This window comes from Cetorhinus maximus, chromosome 3 (genome assembly GCF_964194155.1).
Source record: "Cetorhinus maximus chromosome 3, sCetMax3.hap1.1, whole genome shotgun sequence".
In the NCBI taxonomy this organism is placed as follows: Eukaryota; Metazoa; Chordata; class Chondrichthyes; order Lamniformes; family Cetorhinidae; genus Cetorhinus; species Cetorhinus maximus.
This window is the reverse complement of record NC_135881.1, coordinates 104,514,306-104,535,251: the sequence shown is the minus strand read 5'-3', so window position 1 is coordinate 104,535,251 and position 20,946 is coordinate 104,514,306. Positions and strand designations below refer to the sequence as shown.

At 41.3% G+C, this 20,946-nt stretch overlaps 1 protein-coding gene and 1 pseudogene across 2 annotated transcripts in view; one reads left to right on the top strand and one right to left on the bottom strand.

Moving 5' to 3' along the window:
* The window catches only part of LOC144678835 (glucocorticoid-induced transcript 1 protein-like), a 250,170-nt gene that overhangs the window by 74,630 nt on the left and 154,594 nt on the right, over positions 1–20,946 (bottom strand). For both annotated transcript variants that reach the window (XM_078538793.1, XM_078538792.1), the window contains exon 5: positions 1,821–1,973. In XM_078538793.1, coding sequence (XP_078394919.1) covers positions 1,821–1,973 — 153 coding nt within the window. The remainder of the gene's footprint in view (positions 1–1,820; positions 1,974–20,946) is intronic.
* Positions 7,570–7,685, top strand: LOC144679266 (U6 spliceosomal RNA; annotated as a pseudogene).

Genomic DNA, 20,946 nt, shown 5'->3' with positions numbered 1-20,946 from the left:
GTTCTAAATGAGGCTTTTAATAGACAATACTTCAGAATCTTATAGTTTGCAGAAAATATCTGAAAAAAGAAAACCTCACCGGCAAAATTTTGCATATCCTTTAGCAAACTAATCTAGTTAAGTTTTGCTGCTAGAAATCTGACATCTCAGGGGTGCTGATAGAAATCTGACATCCTTTCCTGCAGCGTGCTTTGTTCCACTACAATGTCACCCCCCCGCCACCCCCTATATTTTCAGGTCCCTCAGTGCCTAAGTACTTGGCCCGCAGCAGGCCATTGCAATCAAAATGTTATTTGTTACTTGGGAGCCCATTCCAAGTGCAACATCTTTGCCTCCAGTCCCGGAAAGTTTGCTGCAAGTCTCCCTATGACAATCCCAGTGCCAACGGATCCACCCGAAGTCCACACTCGATCAGGAGGTATGCTTGCATTCTCCAGCACCACTCTTGCTCAGTGCAAGCCCAACCAGAACCACTAGCTTAGGCAAATTTCCATGCAGGCCTGCCTTCAGTAATGCAGGGATATCAAGGGACACCCATGAGAAATGGTGACAAAAGCATCATGCGGATAAATATATCCTTAACAAAATTATAATTTCTGCTGCAGTTAGAATCAGTTGATTGCTTCACACTTTTGTAGTCAAAGTGGGAAGCAATACCATTTCTAGGGCATGAATCCAACTGTCCATGTGCCATTGGCAAGTAACATGAATTTTTTTTGACAAATTATAAAAGTGAATGCGTTTGCATTTAAATGAACAATCATGGGACTGAATACACAAGAGAAAAAAGCTCAATGAAGAGCAATGAGGAAAAAACAAAGGGTTCTGAAAGTTTATATAAAACTGACATTTTTTAAAAATGCAAAATGGAAGCCAAAATAGAAAGAGAAATAAAAATAAATCTCTTTCCCCAATATACTCCTCTCCCATTTTTGACTGAAGCAAAAATTTCATGACCTTTCTAATTTCTAGGCACATCTCTTTTCTGGCTAAGCATTAACACAGAATTCAAAACTAGTCCACCAACCATAACACCCAAGTTACGTGCAGAGTGAAACGTTCCACATGGATAATAAGTCATTAATTAATTCGCTTACCCAGTAGTCTTCAGAGAAAGGAACGTCATGTTAACCCAAACAGATTAAATAAATGGTCACAGTCATAAGATCAGTGCAATAACAAGTACCTTAAAAACATTCACACTAATTAGAAAAACAAAATATGAGTGATGTAATCAAATTAATGATGTCACCATTGGGACTTAATTCCCCCATTAAGTTTCTAACAGGATTCAGGTACCTGCAGAAAAACAGAATCCCACTAGTGATCAAGTTCATCTGTGCAAAAGACTATCACAAAACTCTGGTTACTGCACAGCTAACTGCATGGGTCTTTATAACATGACATTTGAAGTTTTGCTACAACTCAGTGAGCAATGGCACATCATCTATACTTCTCAGAGAAATGAGGATACTGACAAATCAACAAATGCATATGTTCAACACTAGTGCCAAGGTGGAACTCATATTTCAACTAGCTTTTGTGAGACAATTCAGCTGTAGCACAGTCAATCTTTCAAATTCATAATAAAGCTAGAGAAAGCTCAACGCCTGAAAATAGGTCTGATGAAGGGTTCCTACTGCAACACAATGTTCTTTCCTCCTTCAGATGAATTATTCATGTGCATTCCCAATAATTTGTTTTATTCCTAGCATTAGCACATTTTCTTTTCTCTTTATAATCACAGCCTGGTTTTTATATATAATCATTTACCTCAGCTACGTAAATACACTTGCAATAAAGGCTGAGCTTGTGCTTACCCTTGATGGTTCTTCCTTTTCTCCACTGTCTTTAATAAACATTCTTTCTATTTCTTGATTTATGCCTTCAACACTGTTCTGGACCCGTGAAATTGCGGATTTTGAAACAGTAATGTTTGATGCTGGACCTGGGATAAATCTTGCTGCGGTGGCCTATGAAAAAGAAAAACATTTTGAAAAGGATTTTAGAATACTAGCATGAACATTCACACAGCAGTAATGGTACACTCCTACAAACTGTGCCTCATGTTGTTTTTGTGATTTACACAATACCAACTTTTGTATGTTACAGAGTTCAGAGCCATTTTTGAAATGTAACATATTTTTCTTCATCAGCATCAACTATGGGCAACTACTTACAGAAGTACGTATATATACACAGAAGGTACTCAGGCAATTGTGGCACTGAATGCTGAGATAAGCTGCATCAAAGCCCAAGACTGGAGGTTCATATTAAGTATTTTCCCCAAATGATGAATTCTCTATCTTGGCTTTAACACTGGGCAGGAGGAGAAAAAGGAGGAAAATCAATGAGCAGAAGATTTGTCTTTGAAATGGAGGCTCATTATCACAGGTCTCTCTCACACCCCCTCCTAATGACCAAGCTTAAAAGCTGCATTAGCAGACGTTTGTGAGCAGGGAAGGTGCTTCTCTACTGAGTCAATGCAGGAATGTTGCAAGTGCATTTAAAAGGAAAGTAAGGCAGGAAGGAAAGTAAGAGCAAAATAATCAAAAGCAAAGAATGCATACTATTGAAAGCTTTTGTTTTTAATTTCACACTGCTACCCAGAGTTGTGATGGCTACATATAATATAAATTCTAATCATAAGATTATAAGAAATAGGAGGAATACCCTTTTCAGCCCATTGGGCCCGCTCCGCCATTCGATAAGATCATAGCTGATCTAATTGTGGCCTTAACTCCACTTTCCTGCCTGCCTCCATAACCCATGATTTCCGTGCTGATCAAATCAAAAAAGCCTTGAATATATTCAATGACCCAGCTTCAACTGTTCTCTGTGGAAGAGAATTCCAAAGACTAACAACCCTCAGAAAAGAAATTCCCCTTCATCTCCATCTTAAATGGGATACTATTATTACTAAACTGTTTTCCCAGTTCTAGATTTCCCCACGAGAGGAAACATCCTCTCAGCATTGACCCTGTCAAACTCCCTCAATATATATTTCAGTAAGATCACCTTTCTTCTAAGCTCTAATGAGTATAGACCCAAAATGCTCAACCTTTTCTAAGACAGCCCTTCAACCCAGGAATAAGTCTAATGAACCCTCTATGAACTGCAATCAATGCAACTATATCCCCTTCTTAAGGAGACCAAACTGTACACAGCACTCCAGGTGTGGTCTTACCTATGCCCTGTACAGTTGTAGCAAGACTTCTTTGCTTTTACACCCCATCCCCTTGGCAATACAGGCCAATATTCCATTTGTCTTCCAAATTACATGCTGTACCTGCAACTTGACGTCTTTTGTACAAGGACACCCAGGCCCCTCTATACTGCAGAATTCTGCAGTTTCTCTCCATTTAAGTAATATTCTGCTTTTTTTACTTTTCCTTCCAAAGTGAACAACCTTACATTTTCCCACATTATTCACCACCTGCCAAATTTTGGCCCACTGGCTTAACCTATTCATATCCTCTTGCAGACTCTGTTCTCCTCACAACTTGCTCTCCTGCCTATCTTTGTATTGGCAACAAATTTGGCTACAAGGCAGTTGATCCCTTAATCCAAGTCATTAAGGTAGGCAGTAAATAGTTGAGGCCCCAGCACCAGGCCCTATAGCACTCCATTAGTTTGCCAACCTGAAAATGTTCCATTTATTCCAACTCTGTTCCCTGTTAGTTAGCCAATTTTCTATCCAAGCTATTATATCACCCCCAACAATATGAATGCTTATCTTGTTCAGTAACCTTTTATGTAGCACCTTAGCGAATGCCTTTTGGAAACCCAAATACACTACATCTACTGGTTCCCCTTTAACCATCCTGCTTGATTGTATTGCAATTTTGTAAAAGTCCTATTGCCACATCTTTAATAATGAATTCTGGCATTTTCCCAATGACAAACGTTAGACTAACTGGCCTATAGTTTCCTGCTTTCTGTCTCCCTTCTTGCTTGAATAGAGGTGTTACATTTGCAGCTTTCCAATCTGCTGGGACCTTTCCACAATCTAGGGTATTTTGGAAGATTACAACCAATGCATTTCCAATCTCCGCAGCCACTTTCATTAAGACTCCAAGATGCAGGTCATCACGTCCAGGGGACTCGTTAGCCTTCACTCCCATTAGTTTTCCTAGCATTTCTTCTTGTTGTTTTAAGGTCCTCCCTCCCTTTTGCTTCTTCATTTTCTACTATCCTTGCGATGCTTTCTATGAAGACAGTTACAAAATACTTGTTCAAAATCTCTGCCATTTCCTTGTTTCCAATTTCCTTCGATGTCCATCCGTCTTGGGAGATGATGGACTGTGCCCAGGGTGGATATCACTTCTAGATTGAACATCATCTATTGTGGCTGTAGAGGCCAATTCACAAATTTATTTTATTTGTTCATAGAATGTGGGTGCCGCTCGCTAGGCCAGCATTTATTGCCCATCCCTAATTGCCCTTGTTCAGATGGTATTTAAGAGCCAACCACATTGCTGTGGGTCTGGAGTCACATGTAGGCCAGACCTGGTAAGCACAGCAGATTTCCAGGCATTTTCTGCAGCTGACACAGATGAATGGCGTTGGCCTAAGATTGACTGATTTTTTTTCCCCTTCTGGCAGGCTCCCTTTTCTGCAATTTGGTCATTTCCATTGTCCTCTGCTTTTTCCATACCCTTTGACTGCTCATCTTCAAGCACTCCAATCAGCAGCAAGGGCTTCCCATGCATCAAACCAGATTCCAGACAACTTGAAGTCTCGCTTATAGATGTCCTTGCAGCGCAGGCATAGGTGACCTGTTGGTCTCATGCCAAGAGCAAGCTCGCCACAGAGCATGTCTTTGGGGATGCGGCCGTCATCCATTCGCCGCACACGACCCAGCCATTGGAGTCACCACTGACTTAACAGGGCAAACAAGCTGGGAATCCCTGCACATTCGCATGTTTTGTTTCCGGCACTCTGTCCTGCCAGGAGATGCCCAATATTCATCTGAGGCAGTGGAAGTGGAAGCTGTTCAGCTGCTTTTCTTGCCTTGCATAAGTCGTCCATGATTCACTGTTGTAAAGGAGAGTGCCAAGAACACAAGCCTGATACACACAGAGCTTTGCACTTTCAGTTGGGTTGCTGTTGGTCCACACTCAACCTCTCAACTTTGACATGACAGCTGAGGCCCTAGCAATCGCTGTGCTGATTTTGGTGTCAAAGGACAGGATGTTGGTAACTGTTGATCCGATGTATGTGAAGGCATTGATGACCTGCAGAGCAAGGTTGTCTAGGTTGATGGAAGGTGTAGTCTATATGACCTGGCCCATAATTTTGGTCCTTCTGACGTTGATTATCAGTCCAAACTCCTTGCGGGCCCGGGAGAACCGACCTACAAGCTGCTGCAAATGAGCTTCAGTATAGGATGCCAGCGTGGTGTCATAAGCAAACAATTCACAGACTAGGACATTACACATTTTGGTCTTGGCGCACAGTCTTGCCAAGTAAAACAACTCAGGCATGCAGATAGAAACCCTCATTTGAGTCACTGAAAGCTTACAACAGCAGTATGGAGAAAAATATGCCAAAGAGAGTTGGCGGCAGGATGCAGCGTTGCTTTACCCTGCTGCTGATCTTGAAAACATCTGATGTTGCTCCATCATAACTAATGGAATTGTGCATGTTCCTGTGGAAAGAAGAAATTACAGCCTATTTTCCATAGCAGTTGGAAAAGTCTGCCTCTGCTGGCGAGGTTGAAGGCCTTGGTAAGGTCTATGAAGGTAATGTAGAATGGTCGGCATTGTTCATGGCACTTCTGTAAGTGTCGAAGTGAGAAAATCATGTCAACTGTCAATCTGCCAGCTCTGAAGCTGCACTAAGGCTCAGGGTAGATGTGTGTTGTCAGGGTCTAATCTGATCAGAGCAACGTGAGCAAAGACCTTTCCCATAATACTTAACAAAGAGATGCCTCGGTAATTGTTGCAGCCCACTGTGGTTACAAGAGCAGAGACTGGGAGTTCTGTGGACAGTAATTCATCTCCTAACTCCCCAAAGCCTGTCTACCATCTACAAGTCAGGAGTGTGATGGTATACTCTCCACTTGCCTGGATGAGTGCAGCTCCAACAACTCTCAAGAATCTAGACACCATCCAGGGCAAAGCAGCCCGCTATATTGGCACCCCATCCACTGCCTTCAACATTCACTCCCTCCATCAAGGACACACAATGGCAGCAGTGTGTGCCATCTACAAGATGCACTGCAGCAACTCACCAAGAATCTTTTGACAGCACCTTCCAAACCTGTAACCTCTACCACCAAGAAGTGCAAGGACAGAAGATGCATGGGAATGCCACCACCTGGAAGTTCCCCTCCAAGTCACACACCCTCCTGACTTGGAAATATATCACCGTTCCTTCACTGTTGCTGGGTCAAAATCCTGGAACTCCCTTCCTAACAGCACCATTGGTGTACCCACACCACATGGACTGCAGTGGTTCAAGATGGCAGCTCACCACCACCTTTTCGAGGGCAATTAGGGATGGGCAATAAGTTGGCCTAGCCATGACCGAATATTAAAAAAATTGTTGCATTTCCTTGTTTCCAATTAACATACTGGATATCAACTCTGAAGCAGGGAGATTGCAGGCTGGGGGATTATTTGACATCAGGAAACTCAAAAAATGGGTTTCCCAAAAGTCCTGCCAAATGTAACGGTAAGATGTGATCAGCATTTTGTGTCTCTGTTTCCTGGTCACATCCATCCAGATTGAAGGACCAAATATGGAACCACGTGTGAGGCAATTAGTTGCCTGCAAAACTCTCACCCCTCTTATCACCTCTTATCTAACCGAAAGTGGGTCGGTTGGGGTCAGGAGTTTTATTTTTAACATTAACATTTATGGGGGTCAAAACTCCCCCCAATATTCCTAATTTGCAATGTTACATGCACATAACCAACTTGGCTGTCCCTGAATTGCATTGGATTATTTCCGTTAGTGTAATATCATCTAACAAGATTGCCAGAAGGAATCAGTGATCAAGCATACAATAATGGCATTGATGCAGGCTATCAACTTAAAATCTGCTCTTAGCAATAAACTAGAAATTTAGCGCACATCAAAGAATCTGTAACATTACCAACACTGACTTCAGGCATTTTTACCAACTGTTCTGAGCATTTAATTAGGTCTCTAGAGTTACGTCATAACAGCAAATGTCAAATTACATTGTCATCTCTGTGCTAAAAACACAAATCATAAAGTGGAAAAAAACTGCACTAAGCTTTTAACAATGCTTCAGAGCACAGACTTTCCTAAACAGAATTCAACTACTCATAAAAAAGCATTCATTCAGATACATTTCAAATACTCAATATAGATAACAAAAATGGAATAAATATGGTTACAAGAATAAATAAATGCATTTCTAATAAACGGTCTCATTCAAAATGTGGATCTGGCTTCCCATTTCAGATGCTCCGAACAACAACGACTTACATTAATATAGCACATTCAATAGACTTGGGTGTGCTTGTACAAAGAATGCAGAAAGTTCTCATGCAGGTGCAGCAAGCAATTAAGAAGGTAAATGGCATGTTGGCCTTTATTGCAAAGGGATTGGAGTACAGGAATAAATTGGAACGATACAGAGAAGATTAGCATGGCCCCTGCGCAAGGATGACACGCAAATTCGTGAAGCGTTCAAACAAAAAAAAATTTTTTTTTAAATAAAGAAGTGTTGCTCTAATTGTACAGGGTTTTAGCGAGACCACATCTGGGATACTGTGTGCAGTATTGATCTCCACATTTAAGAAAGGATATACATGCATTGGAGGCAGTACAGTGAATGTACATTAAATTGGTCCCTGGGATGAGGGGGTTGTCCTATGATGAGAGACTGAGTAAATAGGGTTTATATTCTCTAGCGTCTAGAAGAATGAAAAGCCATTTCATTGAAACCTACAAAATTCTGAAGGGGCTTGATACAGTCAACATAGAGATTGTTTCTGCTAATCGGGGCGTCTAAAACACAGGGTTACAGTCTCAGGATAAGGGGCCGATCATTTAGGGCTGAGATGAAGAGAAATTACTTCATTCAAAGGGTTGAGAACTTTGGAATCCTCTGCTCCCGAGGGTTCTGGATGCTCCATCGTTGAATACACTTAAAGCTGGGATAGATATTTGGTCTCTCAGGGAATTAAAGGATATGGGGAGCAGGCAGGAAAATGGAGTTGAAGCCCAAGATCGTCCATGATCGTGTTGAATGGCAGAGCAGGCTCGATGGGCCATATGGTCCATTCATGCTCCTATTTCTTGTGTTCAACATATTAAAACGTCCCAAGGCGTTTAACAAGAGTGATACCAATCAAAACGTTTTGGCACCAAGTTACATAGAGATATCAGGACAGAAGTCTAAAAGCTTGATTTTAGGATGCCTCTTAAAAAAGGAGAGAGAAATACTGAGGTGGAGACATTTGAGGAAGGAATTCCTGAGCTTTAGGAAGCTGAAAGCATGGCAACCAGTGTGCAGTGATTAAAATTGGATTTGCACCACAGGCTAGAATTGGAAGGTCAACAGAGATCTCCAAGGCTGATTGCTCATCAATATGGAATACTCCATTCTAATAATATAATTCTCAACATTTTAGGTGTGTTTTTAAAAAAAGTCTGTTTTTAAAACAAAAATCAGGTAAAATTTATATCAATGATTTGGATGAAGGGACTGAATGTATAAGAACATAAGAAATAGGAGCAGGGGTAGGCCATTCGGCCTCTCAAGCCTGCCCTGCCATTCAATAAGATCATGGCTGATCTGTCCCAGGCCCCTCTTTCGTGCCAGCTCCTCATGGCCCTCAACTTCCCGATATTTCAAAAATCTATCTACCTCCTCTTTAAATACTTTCAGTGATCTAGCCTCTACAACTCTAAGGTAAGAATTCCAGACATCTACTACCCTCAGAGAAGAAATTCCTTCGCATCTCAGTTTTACATGAGTGTCCCCTTGTTCTGTAACTATGTCCCCTAGTTCGAGATTCCCCCACTGATGGAAACACCTTCTCAACATCTACACTGTCAAGCCCCCTCAGAACCTTGTACGTTTCAATAAGATCACCCCTCATTCTTCTAAACTCTAATGAATAAAGGCCTAAGCTGTTTAGCCGTTCTTGATAAGTCACCCCCTTCATCCCAGGAATAAGCCTAGTGAATCTCTTTTGAACTGCCTCCAATGCCAGTTTATCCTTTCTTAAATACGGGGGCCAAAACTGTACACAGTACTCCAGGTGCAGTCTCACCAACACCCTGTACAGTTGTAACAAGACTCCCCTATTTTTAAACTCCAAACCTCTAGCAATACAGGCCAAAATTCCATTTGCCTTCTTAATTACTTGCTGCACCTGCATGCTAACTTTTTGTGTTTCATGCACAAGAACACCCAGATCCCTCTGTGCTGCACTTTTTTGAAGTCTCTCTCCATTTAAATAAAAATCTGCCTTTTGATTTTTCCTACCAAAATGTATGGTTGCTAAATTTGCTGATGACACAAAGATAGGTAAGACAGTAAGTTTTGAAGAGGACATAGGAACAGGAGTAGGCCATTCAGCCTGTCAAGCCTGCTCCGCCAACCAATTAGATCACAGCTGATCATCTACCTCAACAACACTTTCCTGCACTATCTCCACATCCCTTGATGTTATTAGTCCCCAGAAACCTATCAATTTCTGTTTTGAACATGCTCAATGATTGAGCTTCCACAGGCCTCTGGGTTAGAGAATTCCAAATATTCACCACCCTCTGAGTGAAAAAATTCCTGCTCATCTGTCTTAAATGGCCCACCCTTTATCCTGAGATTGTGTCCCCCGATTTTAGACTCGCCAGCCAGGGTAAACATCTACATCCACCCTGTCACGCCCTGCAAGAACTTGCTAAGCTTCAATGAGATCACCCCTCATTCTGCAAAACTCTAGTGAATACAGACCCAGTCTCTCTTCATTAGACAATCCCACCATTGCAGGGGTTAACCCGGTGAACCTCCATTGCACTGCCTCTATGGCAAGTATATCCCTTCTGAGATAAGGGGACCAAACTGTGCACAATCCTCCAGGTGACGTCTCACCTGCTGTATACAACTGCAGCAAGACATCTTTACTCCTGTACTCAAATCCACTTGCAATGAAGGCCAACATACTATTTGCCTTCCTAATTGCTTGCTGTACCTGAATGCTAACTTTTAGTGGTTCATAAGGACGTAAGGAGTCTGCAAAGGGATATAGGTTGATTAAGCGAGTGGACAAAAATTTGGCAGATGGAGTATAATGTGGGAAAATGTGAACTTGTCCACTTTGGCAGGAAGAATAGAAAAGCAGCATGTTATTTAAATGGACAGAGATTGCAGAACCCTTGAGGTATAGAGATCTGGGTGTCCTGGTACATGAATCAGAAAAAGTTAGTATGCAGAAACAGCAAGTGATTAGGAAGGCAAATGGAATGTTGTGGTTTATTGCAAGGAGAATGGAACACAAAGGCAGGGGTATTTTGCTACAGTTGTAACCACATCTAGAGTACTGTGTACAGTTTTGCCTGGTCTCCTTATTTAAGAAAGGATATCAATGTGTTAGAAGCATTTCAGAGTCTGTTCACTCAACTGATACCTGGGATAGGGTGGCTTACCTCAAGAGGAAAGGTTGGACAGGCTGGGCCTGTATCCACTTGAGTTCAGAAGATTGAGGGGTGATCTTATTGAAACATATAAGACCTTGAAGGGTCTTGATAAGGTGGATGATGAAAGGATATTTCCCCTTGTGGGAGAGACTAGAACTAGGGGGATACAGATTAAAAATAAGGGGTCTCCCATTTAAGATGGAGATGAGAAGAAATCTTTTCTCTCAAGAAAGTTGTGAACCTTTGGAACTCTCTTCCCCAGAGAGCGGTGCAGGCAGAGTCAATGACTATTTTTAAGGCAGAGGTAGATAGATTCTTGACTAACAAAGGGAGCCAAAGGTTATCCGGGATAGACGGAATGCGGAGCTGAGGCCACAATCAGATCAGCTATGATCTTATTAAATAGCGGAGCAGGTTCTAGGGGCCATACGGCTTACTCCTGCTCCTAATTCATAAGTTCATATGTAAATGTATTGGATCTTGGAATAACCCCAAAACAGTTTTACAAAGAATTTTTACAAACATATAAATGTATGCTCTGCATATAAATGCATGTTCTGAAGAACAGTCATATTCAACTCAAAATGTTAATTCTGTTTTTCTCTCCACAGATGCTGCCAGACCTGCTGAGTATTTCCAGCGCTTTCTGTTTTTTATTAGTATAAAGATCAGTACTTGCTGACCAAAGCTAATGTCTGTATGAATGGGTCCCTCAGAGGACTCAAAGCATAGCAGGCTTGGAACATCAACTACAAATAATATGTTGAAGAAACAGATGGAAAATGTGATCGCTATTTGAAGGACTGCAGTAGCATTTTCCATCGAATGCAAACAACAATCACACTGCTCACGACTTTTAAATGCAATATTAAACCGTTACATGCTTGCCACACCTTTTCCCACTTGGATCAAACTGAGGAAGGGTTCTTTGCAGGAAATCAACTCATTCCACAAAGCTAGCTACACCTTTAACAAAAACAGAAAATGCTGGAAAAACTCAGGGCCAACAGCATCTGTGGAGAGAAAGACAAAGTTAACGTTTTGAGTCCGTGTGGCCCTTCTTCAGAGCTAAAGAGAAGTAAAAATGTGATGAAATTCATACTGTTTAAGGGGGTGGTGCAGGTGAAGCTGGATAGAAGGCCAGCGATAGGTGGAGGCAAAGGAGAGATTGACAACGATGTCATAAACAAAAGGACAAAGGGGTGTTAATGATAGTGGTACTGGCTGAAGGAGGTGCTGATGGTGGCATTAAGGTCAGAAAGTAGAATTTGATAATAGCAGGACAAGGGTAAACACTCTGGAAAGAACATGAACAAGTGACAGATGGTGGTTGTGGGGGTGGGGTGGGGGGAGGGGACAGTGGTGGGAAAAAAGATCGAAAATAGGATAAAAGGTAGGGGTAAAGCAATGAATAAAATTGAAAATAAATAAAATTAAAAAGTGGGTAAAAAATAAAACTTAAAAAATAAAAATGAGTATTAAAAAAAGTGGATTAAAAAGGGGTTAGGATGGAGGAGCGAGTTCATGATCTGAAGTTGTTGAACTCAATGTTAAGTCCGGAAGGCTGTAAAGTGCCTAATCGGAAGATGAGGCGCTGTTCCTCCAGTTTGCGTTGGGCTTCACTGGAACATTGCAGTAGGCCAAGGATGGACATGTGGGCATGAGAGCAGGATGGTGTGTTGAAATGGCTATGCGCCTTATCTTGCTTCCTCTCTCCAGGCCTTTATAAAGCCTCCAGAAGCATGTCCTCATTTGCTAAAATGTTTCTTTTCATGCATGGCGCCTACCTCGTCATCCTCCCATTCTATGTCATAGTTGGATTCTCTTTTATTCAAAGAACTTTGTAGGAAAGCAAGAAATAAGTGGCAATAGCACAAAATCCAAGTAAATGACATTTCCATGCTCTTTTGATCTGATTATTCTTACTATTAAGTCACTGGTTTTCAAATTAGGGACCATAGACACAAAGAGCTCTCAAAACATAAGATGTTAAGAAATAGGAGCAGGAGTGACTTTCAAAGGGAATTAGATCATTAGCCGAAGAGGAAAAAATTGCAAGGCTACAGGGAAAAGGCAGGGGAGTGGCACTAGGTAAATTTCTCTCGCCAAGAACAGCACAGACACGATGAGCCACACGGCTGCCTTCCGTGCAGTAACAATTCTATGATAGGAGGTCATCATTTGGTCCCTCGAGCCTGCTCCACCATTCAATACGATCATGGCTGATCTTCATCTTCAAATCCGCTTTCCCGCCCACTCCACATATCCCTCGATTTCCAGAGAGTCCCAAAATCCCAATATCTCAGCTTTAAATATATACAGTGATGGAATATCCACAACCCTCCAGGGTTCAATTCCAAAGATTCACAACCGAGTGAAGAAATTTCTCCTCATCTCAGTACCCTTATGCCATGCCCCTGTATTCTATGCACCCCAGATAGGGGAAACAACCTCTCAGAGTCTATTCTGCCAAGCTTCTACAGAATCTTGCATGCTTAAATTAGATCACCACTCATTCTTCTAAACTCCTGAGAATAAAGGCCTAATTCATTCAACCTCTTATCTAAATTACTAATTTAGTAAATTTGTTTCACTACCTCCAATGCAAGTGTATCCTTCCATAGATAAGGAGATCAAAACTACATACACTACTCCAGGTAGGGTCTCACTAAAGCCCTATACAATTGTAGCAAGACTTCCTTATTCATAAGACATAGGAGCAGAAGTAGGCCATTCGGCCCATTCAGTCTGCTCCACCATTCAATGAGGTCATGGCTGATCTGATAATCCTCAACTCCACTTTCCTGCCTTTTCCCCATAACCTTTGATTCCCTTACTGATTAAAAATCTGTCTATCTCAGCCATGAATATACTTAACGACCCAGCCTCTACAGCCCTCTGTGGTAAAGAATTCCTCAGAGAATAAATTCTTCCTCACCCCTGTTTTAAATGGGTGCCCCCTTACTCTGAGATTATGCCCTCTGGTACTAGACTCTCCCACAAGGGGAAACAAACTCTCAGCATCTACCCTGTCAAGCCCCCCAAGAATCTTATAAGTTTCAATAAGGTCACCTCTCATTCTAAATTCCAATGAGTACAGGCCCAGCCTACTCAACCTCTCCTCATAAGAAAATCCCTCCATACCCGGGATCAACCTAGTGAGCCTTCTCTGGACTGCCTCCAATGCCAGTGTATCTTTTCTTAGATAAGGGGACCAAAATTGCTCACAATATTCTAGGTCTAACGAGTGCCTTGTTAGCAAGACATCCCTATTTTTATACTCCATTCCCTTTGAAATAAAGGTCAACGTTCCACTTGCCTTCCCTATTACCTGTTGAACTTGTATGTTAGCTTTTTGGGATGCATGCACAAGGATTCCCAAATCCCTCTGTGCTGCAGCTTTCTACAGTCTTTCTCCATTTAAAAAATATTCAGCTCCTCTATTCTTCCTATCAAAGTGCATAACCTCACATTTTCCCACATTATATTCCATCTGCCAAGTTTTTGCCCACTCACTTAACCTGTCTATGTCCCTCTCTAGACTCTGTCATCCTCACCACTTTCCTTCCCACCTATTTTTGTCATCTGCAAATTTGGCAATAGTACATTCACTTCCCTCATCTAAGTAATTAATATATATTGTAAATAATCGAGGCCCCTGCTCTGATCCCTGTGGCACTCCACTAGTTACAGGTTGCCATCCCGAAAATGCCCCACTTAACCTAACTCTCTGTCTTCTATTAGTTAATCAATCCTCTATCCATGCTAATATGCTGCTCCTAACATGTACTCCAATCCCCTTGGAATAAAGGCCAGCATGGCATTTGCTTCCCCAATTGCTTACTGGATCTGCATTAAAATTTTTTGCTCCTTGTATGAGTACATCAAAGTTCCTTTGAGCACCAACTTTCAGACGTTCCTGCCTTTCATAAGAACATAACTTGATTCCCATTGACCTCAATTTTAATGGTATTCTTGAGGCCACATTCAGTCAAATGCTGCCTTGATATCAAGGGCAGCCACTCTCACCTCTGGAACGCAGCTCGCTTTTCCATGTTTAGGCGAAGGTTGTAACGAGGTCTGGAGCCAAGTGGTCCTGGCAAAACCCAAACTGAGCAATGGTGAGCTGGTTATTGCTGTGTAGGTGAAGTTTAATATTACTGTCGATGACAACTTACATCATGGTGCTGATGATCACATGCAGACTGATGAGGTGGTAATTGGCTGGTTTGGATTTGTCCTGCCTTTTGTGGAGAGGACATGCCTGGGCAATTTTCCATATTGTCAGGTAGATGCCAGTGTTGTAGCCAGGGGCGCGGCTAGTTCTGAAGCACAAGTCTTCAATAAGCTAGGATGTTGTCAGTGCTGATAGTCTTTGTCATATCCAGTGCTCAGCCTTTTCTTGATATCACATGGAGTGAACCAAATTGGCTGAAGACTGGCACATGTGACACCGGGGACCTCAGGAGGATGCCGAGTTGGATGATTCACTTAACATTTCTGGCTGTTTGCAAAAGTTTGAGCCTGTCTTTTGCACTGACACGCTGGGGTCCCCCATCAGTGAGGCCGAGGACATTTGTGGAGCATCCTTCTTTGTTTAGTTGTTCAATGGTCCACCACCACAAAGGATTTGGCAGGACAGCAGAGCTTCGTTCTGATCAGTTGATGGTGGGAAAACTTAGCCCCATCTATTGCATGCTGCTTCTGCTATTTAGTGTGAATGTAGTCCTGTGCTGTAGCTTCACCAAGTTGCTACCTCATTTTTAGATAAGCCTGGTGCTGCTCCTGGCATGCTCTCTTGCACTCCTCATTGAACCAGGGTTGATCTCCAAGTTTGATGGCAATGATAGAGTGAGGGATACGTTGGGCCACGAGGTTACATATATTTGTTGAATACATTTTTGCTGCTGCTTATGGTCCACACCGTCTTGGATGTCCAGTTTTGGAGCTACTAGCTCTGTTCCAAATCTATTCCATTTAGCACATTTGTAGTGTCACACAACATTATGTGCCATTCCCCACAAAAAGAGGATTCACAAGAGACTTATTCCAAGGCCAGAATCTTCGGGTCAGCGAGCGGGTACGGGGCCCGCTCACCAACACGTAAAATGACATCGGGTGTGCATCCTGACGTCACCACGCGTCATTAAAATCTTGAGTTCGGCGGGTGCGCACTGAAGTTGGCTGCACGTCCGAACTGTCAAAGGCCTATTAAGGCCATTTAAACAGCAATTAAAATAATTAACTGAGCTGCCCGTCCAACCTTAAGGTTGGCGGGCAGGTGAAGAGCCCAGGCGGCCTTCACATTTATCATGAAACCTCATCCAGGGGCGGGATGAGGTTTCATGAAGGTTTTTAAACTTTAATAAAAATGTTCAAAAATATTCATAGGCATGTCCCAGCTCAGGACATGTCTTGAAATCTTTTTTCCTTTATTTGAATTTTTAAATATCAAACAGAGCTGCCTCAGGGAGGTTTGTGCACGTGCACGAAAGAGCGCAGGCCTCGACTCAGCCTCCTCCCCATGCCAGCACAGGGAGCGCTCAGCACTTCCGGGTACACATCATGCTGGGCGGGCCTTAATTGGCCCATCAATGTAAAATGGTGGCGTGCAGCCGTTCACAGGCGGTGATCAGCTGCCCGTCCGCCTGCTCCCGCCCAACCCACCCCCAGAATGGGGAGAAAATTCTCCCCCAAGTGTTCTGGTAACAAATCTAATAGCTAATGAACGAGAACACATCATGGTTCAATGACTTTCCATCCAACATTATGAACACTAATGTAGCAGCACAATGCATCTGATAGACAGCAGTTAAAGAGAAACAAAACAACTTGGTCTTCAAAGGGATTAAGGCTCCTGAACCAATCCCATACAATCAGTTCAGAGTTAAATTTTTTTGGTGGAATCATATTATTAAACTATCATTTCAGCTTCTGAGTTAACTCTCACTGTATTTAACATGTAGTTTCCTGGATGCATTAAGTAGTTCTGGTTAGTTTCAAAATCCAAAAGATAAGTGTGAAATATATTTTCACTAAAATTCAAGTTGTGGTATGATGCACAGTTCATTGAGATCATGACTCATTGAGATTAAAAACAAAAAATGCTGGAAACATTCAACAGGTCAGGCAGCATCTTTGAAGAGGAACGGAGTTAACATTTCAGGTGGAGATGACCATTCATCAGACCTGAAGATAGATAGGAATATGACTCATGACTCATTGTGGCATGGAGTGGCAGGATAAGGATTCGTGTAAATATATGACTCTTCACAGGAAGAATCTCTGAATTCAACCAGATTGTTATAGGAAAGCATCAAGCAGAGGCCAGGAACTCCTGGGTGGAGTCAAGAGTCATTTATTTGATAGTATAGAACTTGAATACTGCTGAAAAGAGAGACATGTTGCTGGAGCTTTTTGTCTTGCACTCATCAGGACAAACACAAGAATGCCAAATTTCAAATAATCACAACAATCACACTACAGGAGCAAAGTCTGCTGTTGCGCTGATTGGCCAAGATGTTGTCTGGAGAAAGCAACAGAGAACTATAGGATCCGTTTGCTTCTGGGTAATTCATAAAAGGCACAAGGTTTGGACATATTCCCTTTATTTTCAGAGAACAGGTTCCTGCATGTGAACGTATGTTGCTTCTAGCAAGAGTAAATGAACCATATTAAGAGCTCAACTGATCTTAAATTGTTTGTTAGTGTAGCTATTAGCGCACTCAGGATTGTTCAGCAATTGTTTCCCAGGCCTGGGTTTTCCAGCCCTGTCGCAGGCAGGACCCACCGCGGGCCAGGCAGCACCCCAGCCAGATGTCCATTGACTTGCGGTGGGACTGGAAGTTCGTGGCAGTGGGCGGGTGTGGAAAATCCCGGCGCCAATCTCAGAGTCACATCTAACAGCAGATGTTTTGCTTTGGGTTTTGCAAACACAGGGCTGGATGAGTATGGTCAATATATAGCCTATTACGAACAGCCAAAATAACAATGTTTGATTTGATCAGCCAATTAATGGGACATACAGCCTGCAATGATCTTATCAAACGCTTCTATGAAAATACAACTCTAATTTACATTCAAAGAGATAGTGTGTTCTTTGAGCTATGGTAATGCATGAAGTTGTCTTGTCAATTTCTAGCCTTTGAAACATGACCTGAATCAGAAAGCCGGCTACTATATAGAATTATATTTTAAGTTTATAAAATTATGCACAAAGTATCTTCAAATTTTGAAAGATGAGGCCTTTAGGTTTTTGGGTATTTTCTACCTTCATTTAAACTTTTCAGCTTCTATATCTTTGAGAGCTGTGACTCTGCTGTAAGATAATCTATGACCAACATTTTCTTCACTATCTCTGAAAACTAGGTAGGATTTCAGTAACATGCCCAGGATAACATCCAGAAAGCCTCAGTTAATCACTTCAGATCGTGGAATAATCTTATATCTTCACAGGATCTTTCTCCTGTTAATGAAAATGACAGACATCACTACATCACATGTCATTTTAGTCTATCAAAAATGTAACAGTAAGCAAATAAACAATAAATCAGTTACAGTAGAAATTGTACCATTTAGCTCAAAGATAACACATAGCTAAAATATTGAATTCATATTTGATAATTATTTTTAATTAACATATATACAGTATTGTTCTTTTATTTTTCACCACAGTATCAATTGCACTGGCCTGAATAATGATGCCAAACAAATCTCTAAATTTAAAAATTCAATTTTGTTAAATACCCCTAAAACTATAGCTGGGGTTTCTTTTTAAATAACTAACTCAACTCAAAAGGAGCTTTCAACAGTGTGTGTTACTGAATCAGGCAGCCTTGTTTATATTTGTGTTAAGTACCTTATATCTACTCTCAATCAAACTTCAACATTTGTATTCAGGGAGGCATATGGAATGTAACACTTGCTGGCTTTTATAGTCCATACGTATTGTGATTAAATTTAAAAGGTTTGAGCAAAAATATATAACTTGTGTCACAAAAAAACAGTTTACTGCTTTGTCTGACTAATCGGAGAATGCTACAGCACAAAAAGAGGCCAATTAACCCATCAAATCTACAACAGTGTTTTCGCCATGAGTCACCTCATCTAACCCCAGACACCTACTCGCTATCATTGTCCTTTAATATTCCTCTGTTTCAAGGAACTAATTTCATTTGTAAAATAATTATGGGTACAAACAAGGTCATGGCAGAGAAATTCACATTCTAATGGCCCTCTTTGCAATAATCGCTGTTCAAAGAGTATCTGTGAATGCCAAGACAGACAGGACAGGGCTCATGTTATGTCCTCCACAGCCCCACGTTGTCAAATTTCACAGTTCAGGCTAATGTACATAGAAAGGCTTTGAGAGGGCAATGGTTGTACATGGAATATACTGTAAGATATAGCAATACTTCTGGGGACAAAAAAAAATTAATTGTCAAGAAACAATCATATTTCTCCTAATACTATTGGGGGATATTTTAAAGTAGGGTGTGTGCGTGTGCGCGTGCATGTGTGGTTCTGGGTATGTAATTAAACTAGAGACAATTAGGCTGCAATGTTTAAATTATCAAAGCAGCAAGGTGTAAAACAGGTGTTTGAAATAGAGATGAGAAAGCTAGGGGCGAGGTGTCAGCAGATACAATGTGAATGGAATTTGCGTTCTTAGATAAGCGGGAAAGGGGCTTGATTTTCAAAGGGACATGATAAGATTTTTACAACTGACAAGATAAATAAGGCAAGGTTATTATATTGATTTTTCCCAAAAGTGCTGACCATAATGAGAACATGAAAGTTTTTTCATATTCTGGGAAAAGCAACTTCCAAAGACAAATGGAAACGAAGGGATTTACAGATCAAAAAGGGAGAAATATATTTAATGAAGGGTGGAAAGTGAAGTGTGGCCATGTGAGATCTTGAAAGGTGACTGCGTGAAACAGACTGGTGGAGAAAAGCCTCTAGCTACCCTGCAGGAGTTTGCTGTTCCAGTAACCAAAGTTCTGTTAAAAGCCTTTGGAAGTCCATTGTCCAGTGGGTGCTTGTGGTAAAATTGCTGGATGACTTTATAAATTTGGGATCTATTTGGACTGTTGCCTTAAAGCGGGGGTGTAGTTGGGAGTCTGATTAAGTAGAGAGATTGGGAACTGTTATAACTGCAATCTTCCGTGTGTTTGAGTTTTTTTTCTTCTTTTGTTAATAAATGTTTTAATTTAATCTTTAAAATCTCTAGAGGTAGTAGTGGACTCTTTACTTCTGATTTCAGTGCACAAGCCTTCTCGTAATAAATACAAATTACAAAATCGTTGTGATAGTGTGGCCAAGTTTCCCTTGTGGATTTGGTCAACCTGGCAAATACCACCTGCCATATCATAACATGATATACAATCTGACTTGCATAGATTATCATTTTCTTTGTTCACATTACATAGAAAAACTCCTGCATTTTCATCCATGGTGAAGTACCTGGTTCCACACATATTCAGGTAATTATAGCATGGGCATCTGTAATGCTTTGAGATCCACATTCTTAGGGGTTAGATACCCATGATTATACCCTGGTCATTTCCTTTCAATTTCAAATAGGAAAGGACTGGAATGAAAGTTTGCAATATACATGGTTTTAGTAATTCAGGGGTTGGGCGGGGGGGGGGAGAGGGGGGAGCAGTTTTCATGATTATACAGCTAGTTTTGATGTATTTTTTGACATGGTACGGTGAAGTGACCACTTGAACCCTATTTGCAGTGATGAATAAAGTGAAAAGTAATCACTGGAGCATTTACTTGTACTTCCATGGTTAAAATATTAGGTACATAAATCATTGCTAGCTCCATCAACAGTAATATGGGACAAACTAATTTGTAACAAAGTGAAAATATGAAGAATCTTAAGAGATAAAAGTTATTTCAAAAATGTACAAGTTAGATTTTTTGATCAGCTTAAATTTCCATACCAGCCATGAGGAAATTAATTGGTCAGACTGCCTGATGTGATCTTTTAGTTAAAATACGCCAAGATACTTAAGTATCTATAAGGCTTAAAGGTACAAGAATGTAAAAGAGAATACAAACAGGTGTTAAAAGGAAGAGTTGTCAAAGGTGCTAAAAGAGATCAAGATGGAGATAAATGGAAAAGTAGCCAATACCTACAGAATATCATTCCACACCATTTGACTCTCCAGTATCTCACTTGAGGCCATTTCACATAGATGAACCTTGGCAGCCATGTTGAGAAGCTTTTAAATTCTGAGGGCATGGTTTGAAGCAGGGAGAAAGAGACCACGCTTGAACCTGATTGTGCCCTTAACCTTTGGCAAGGCACGG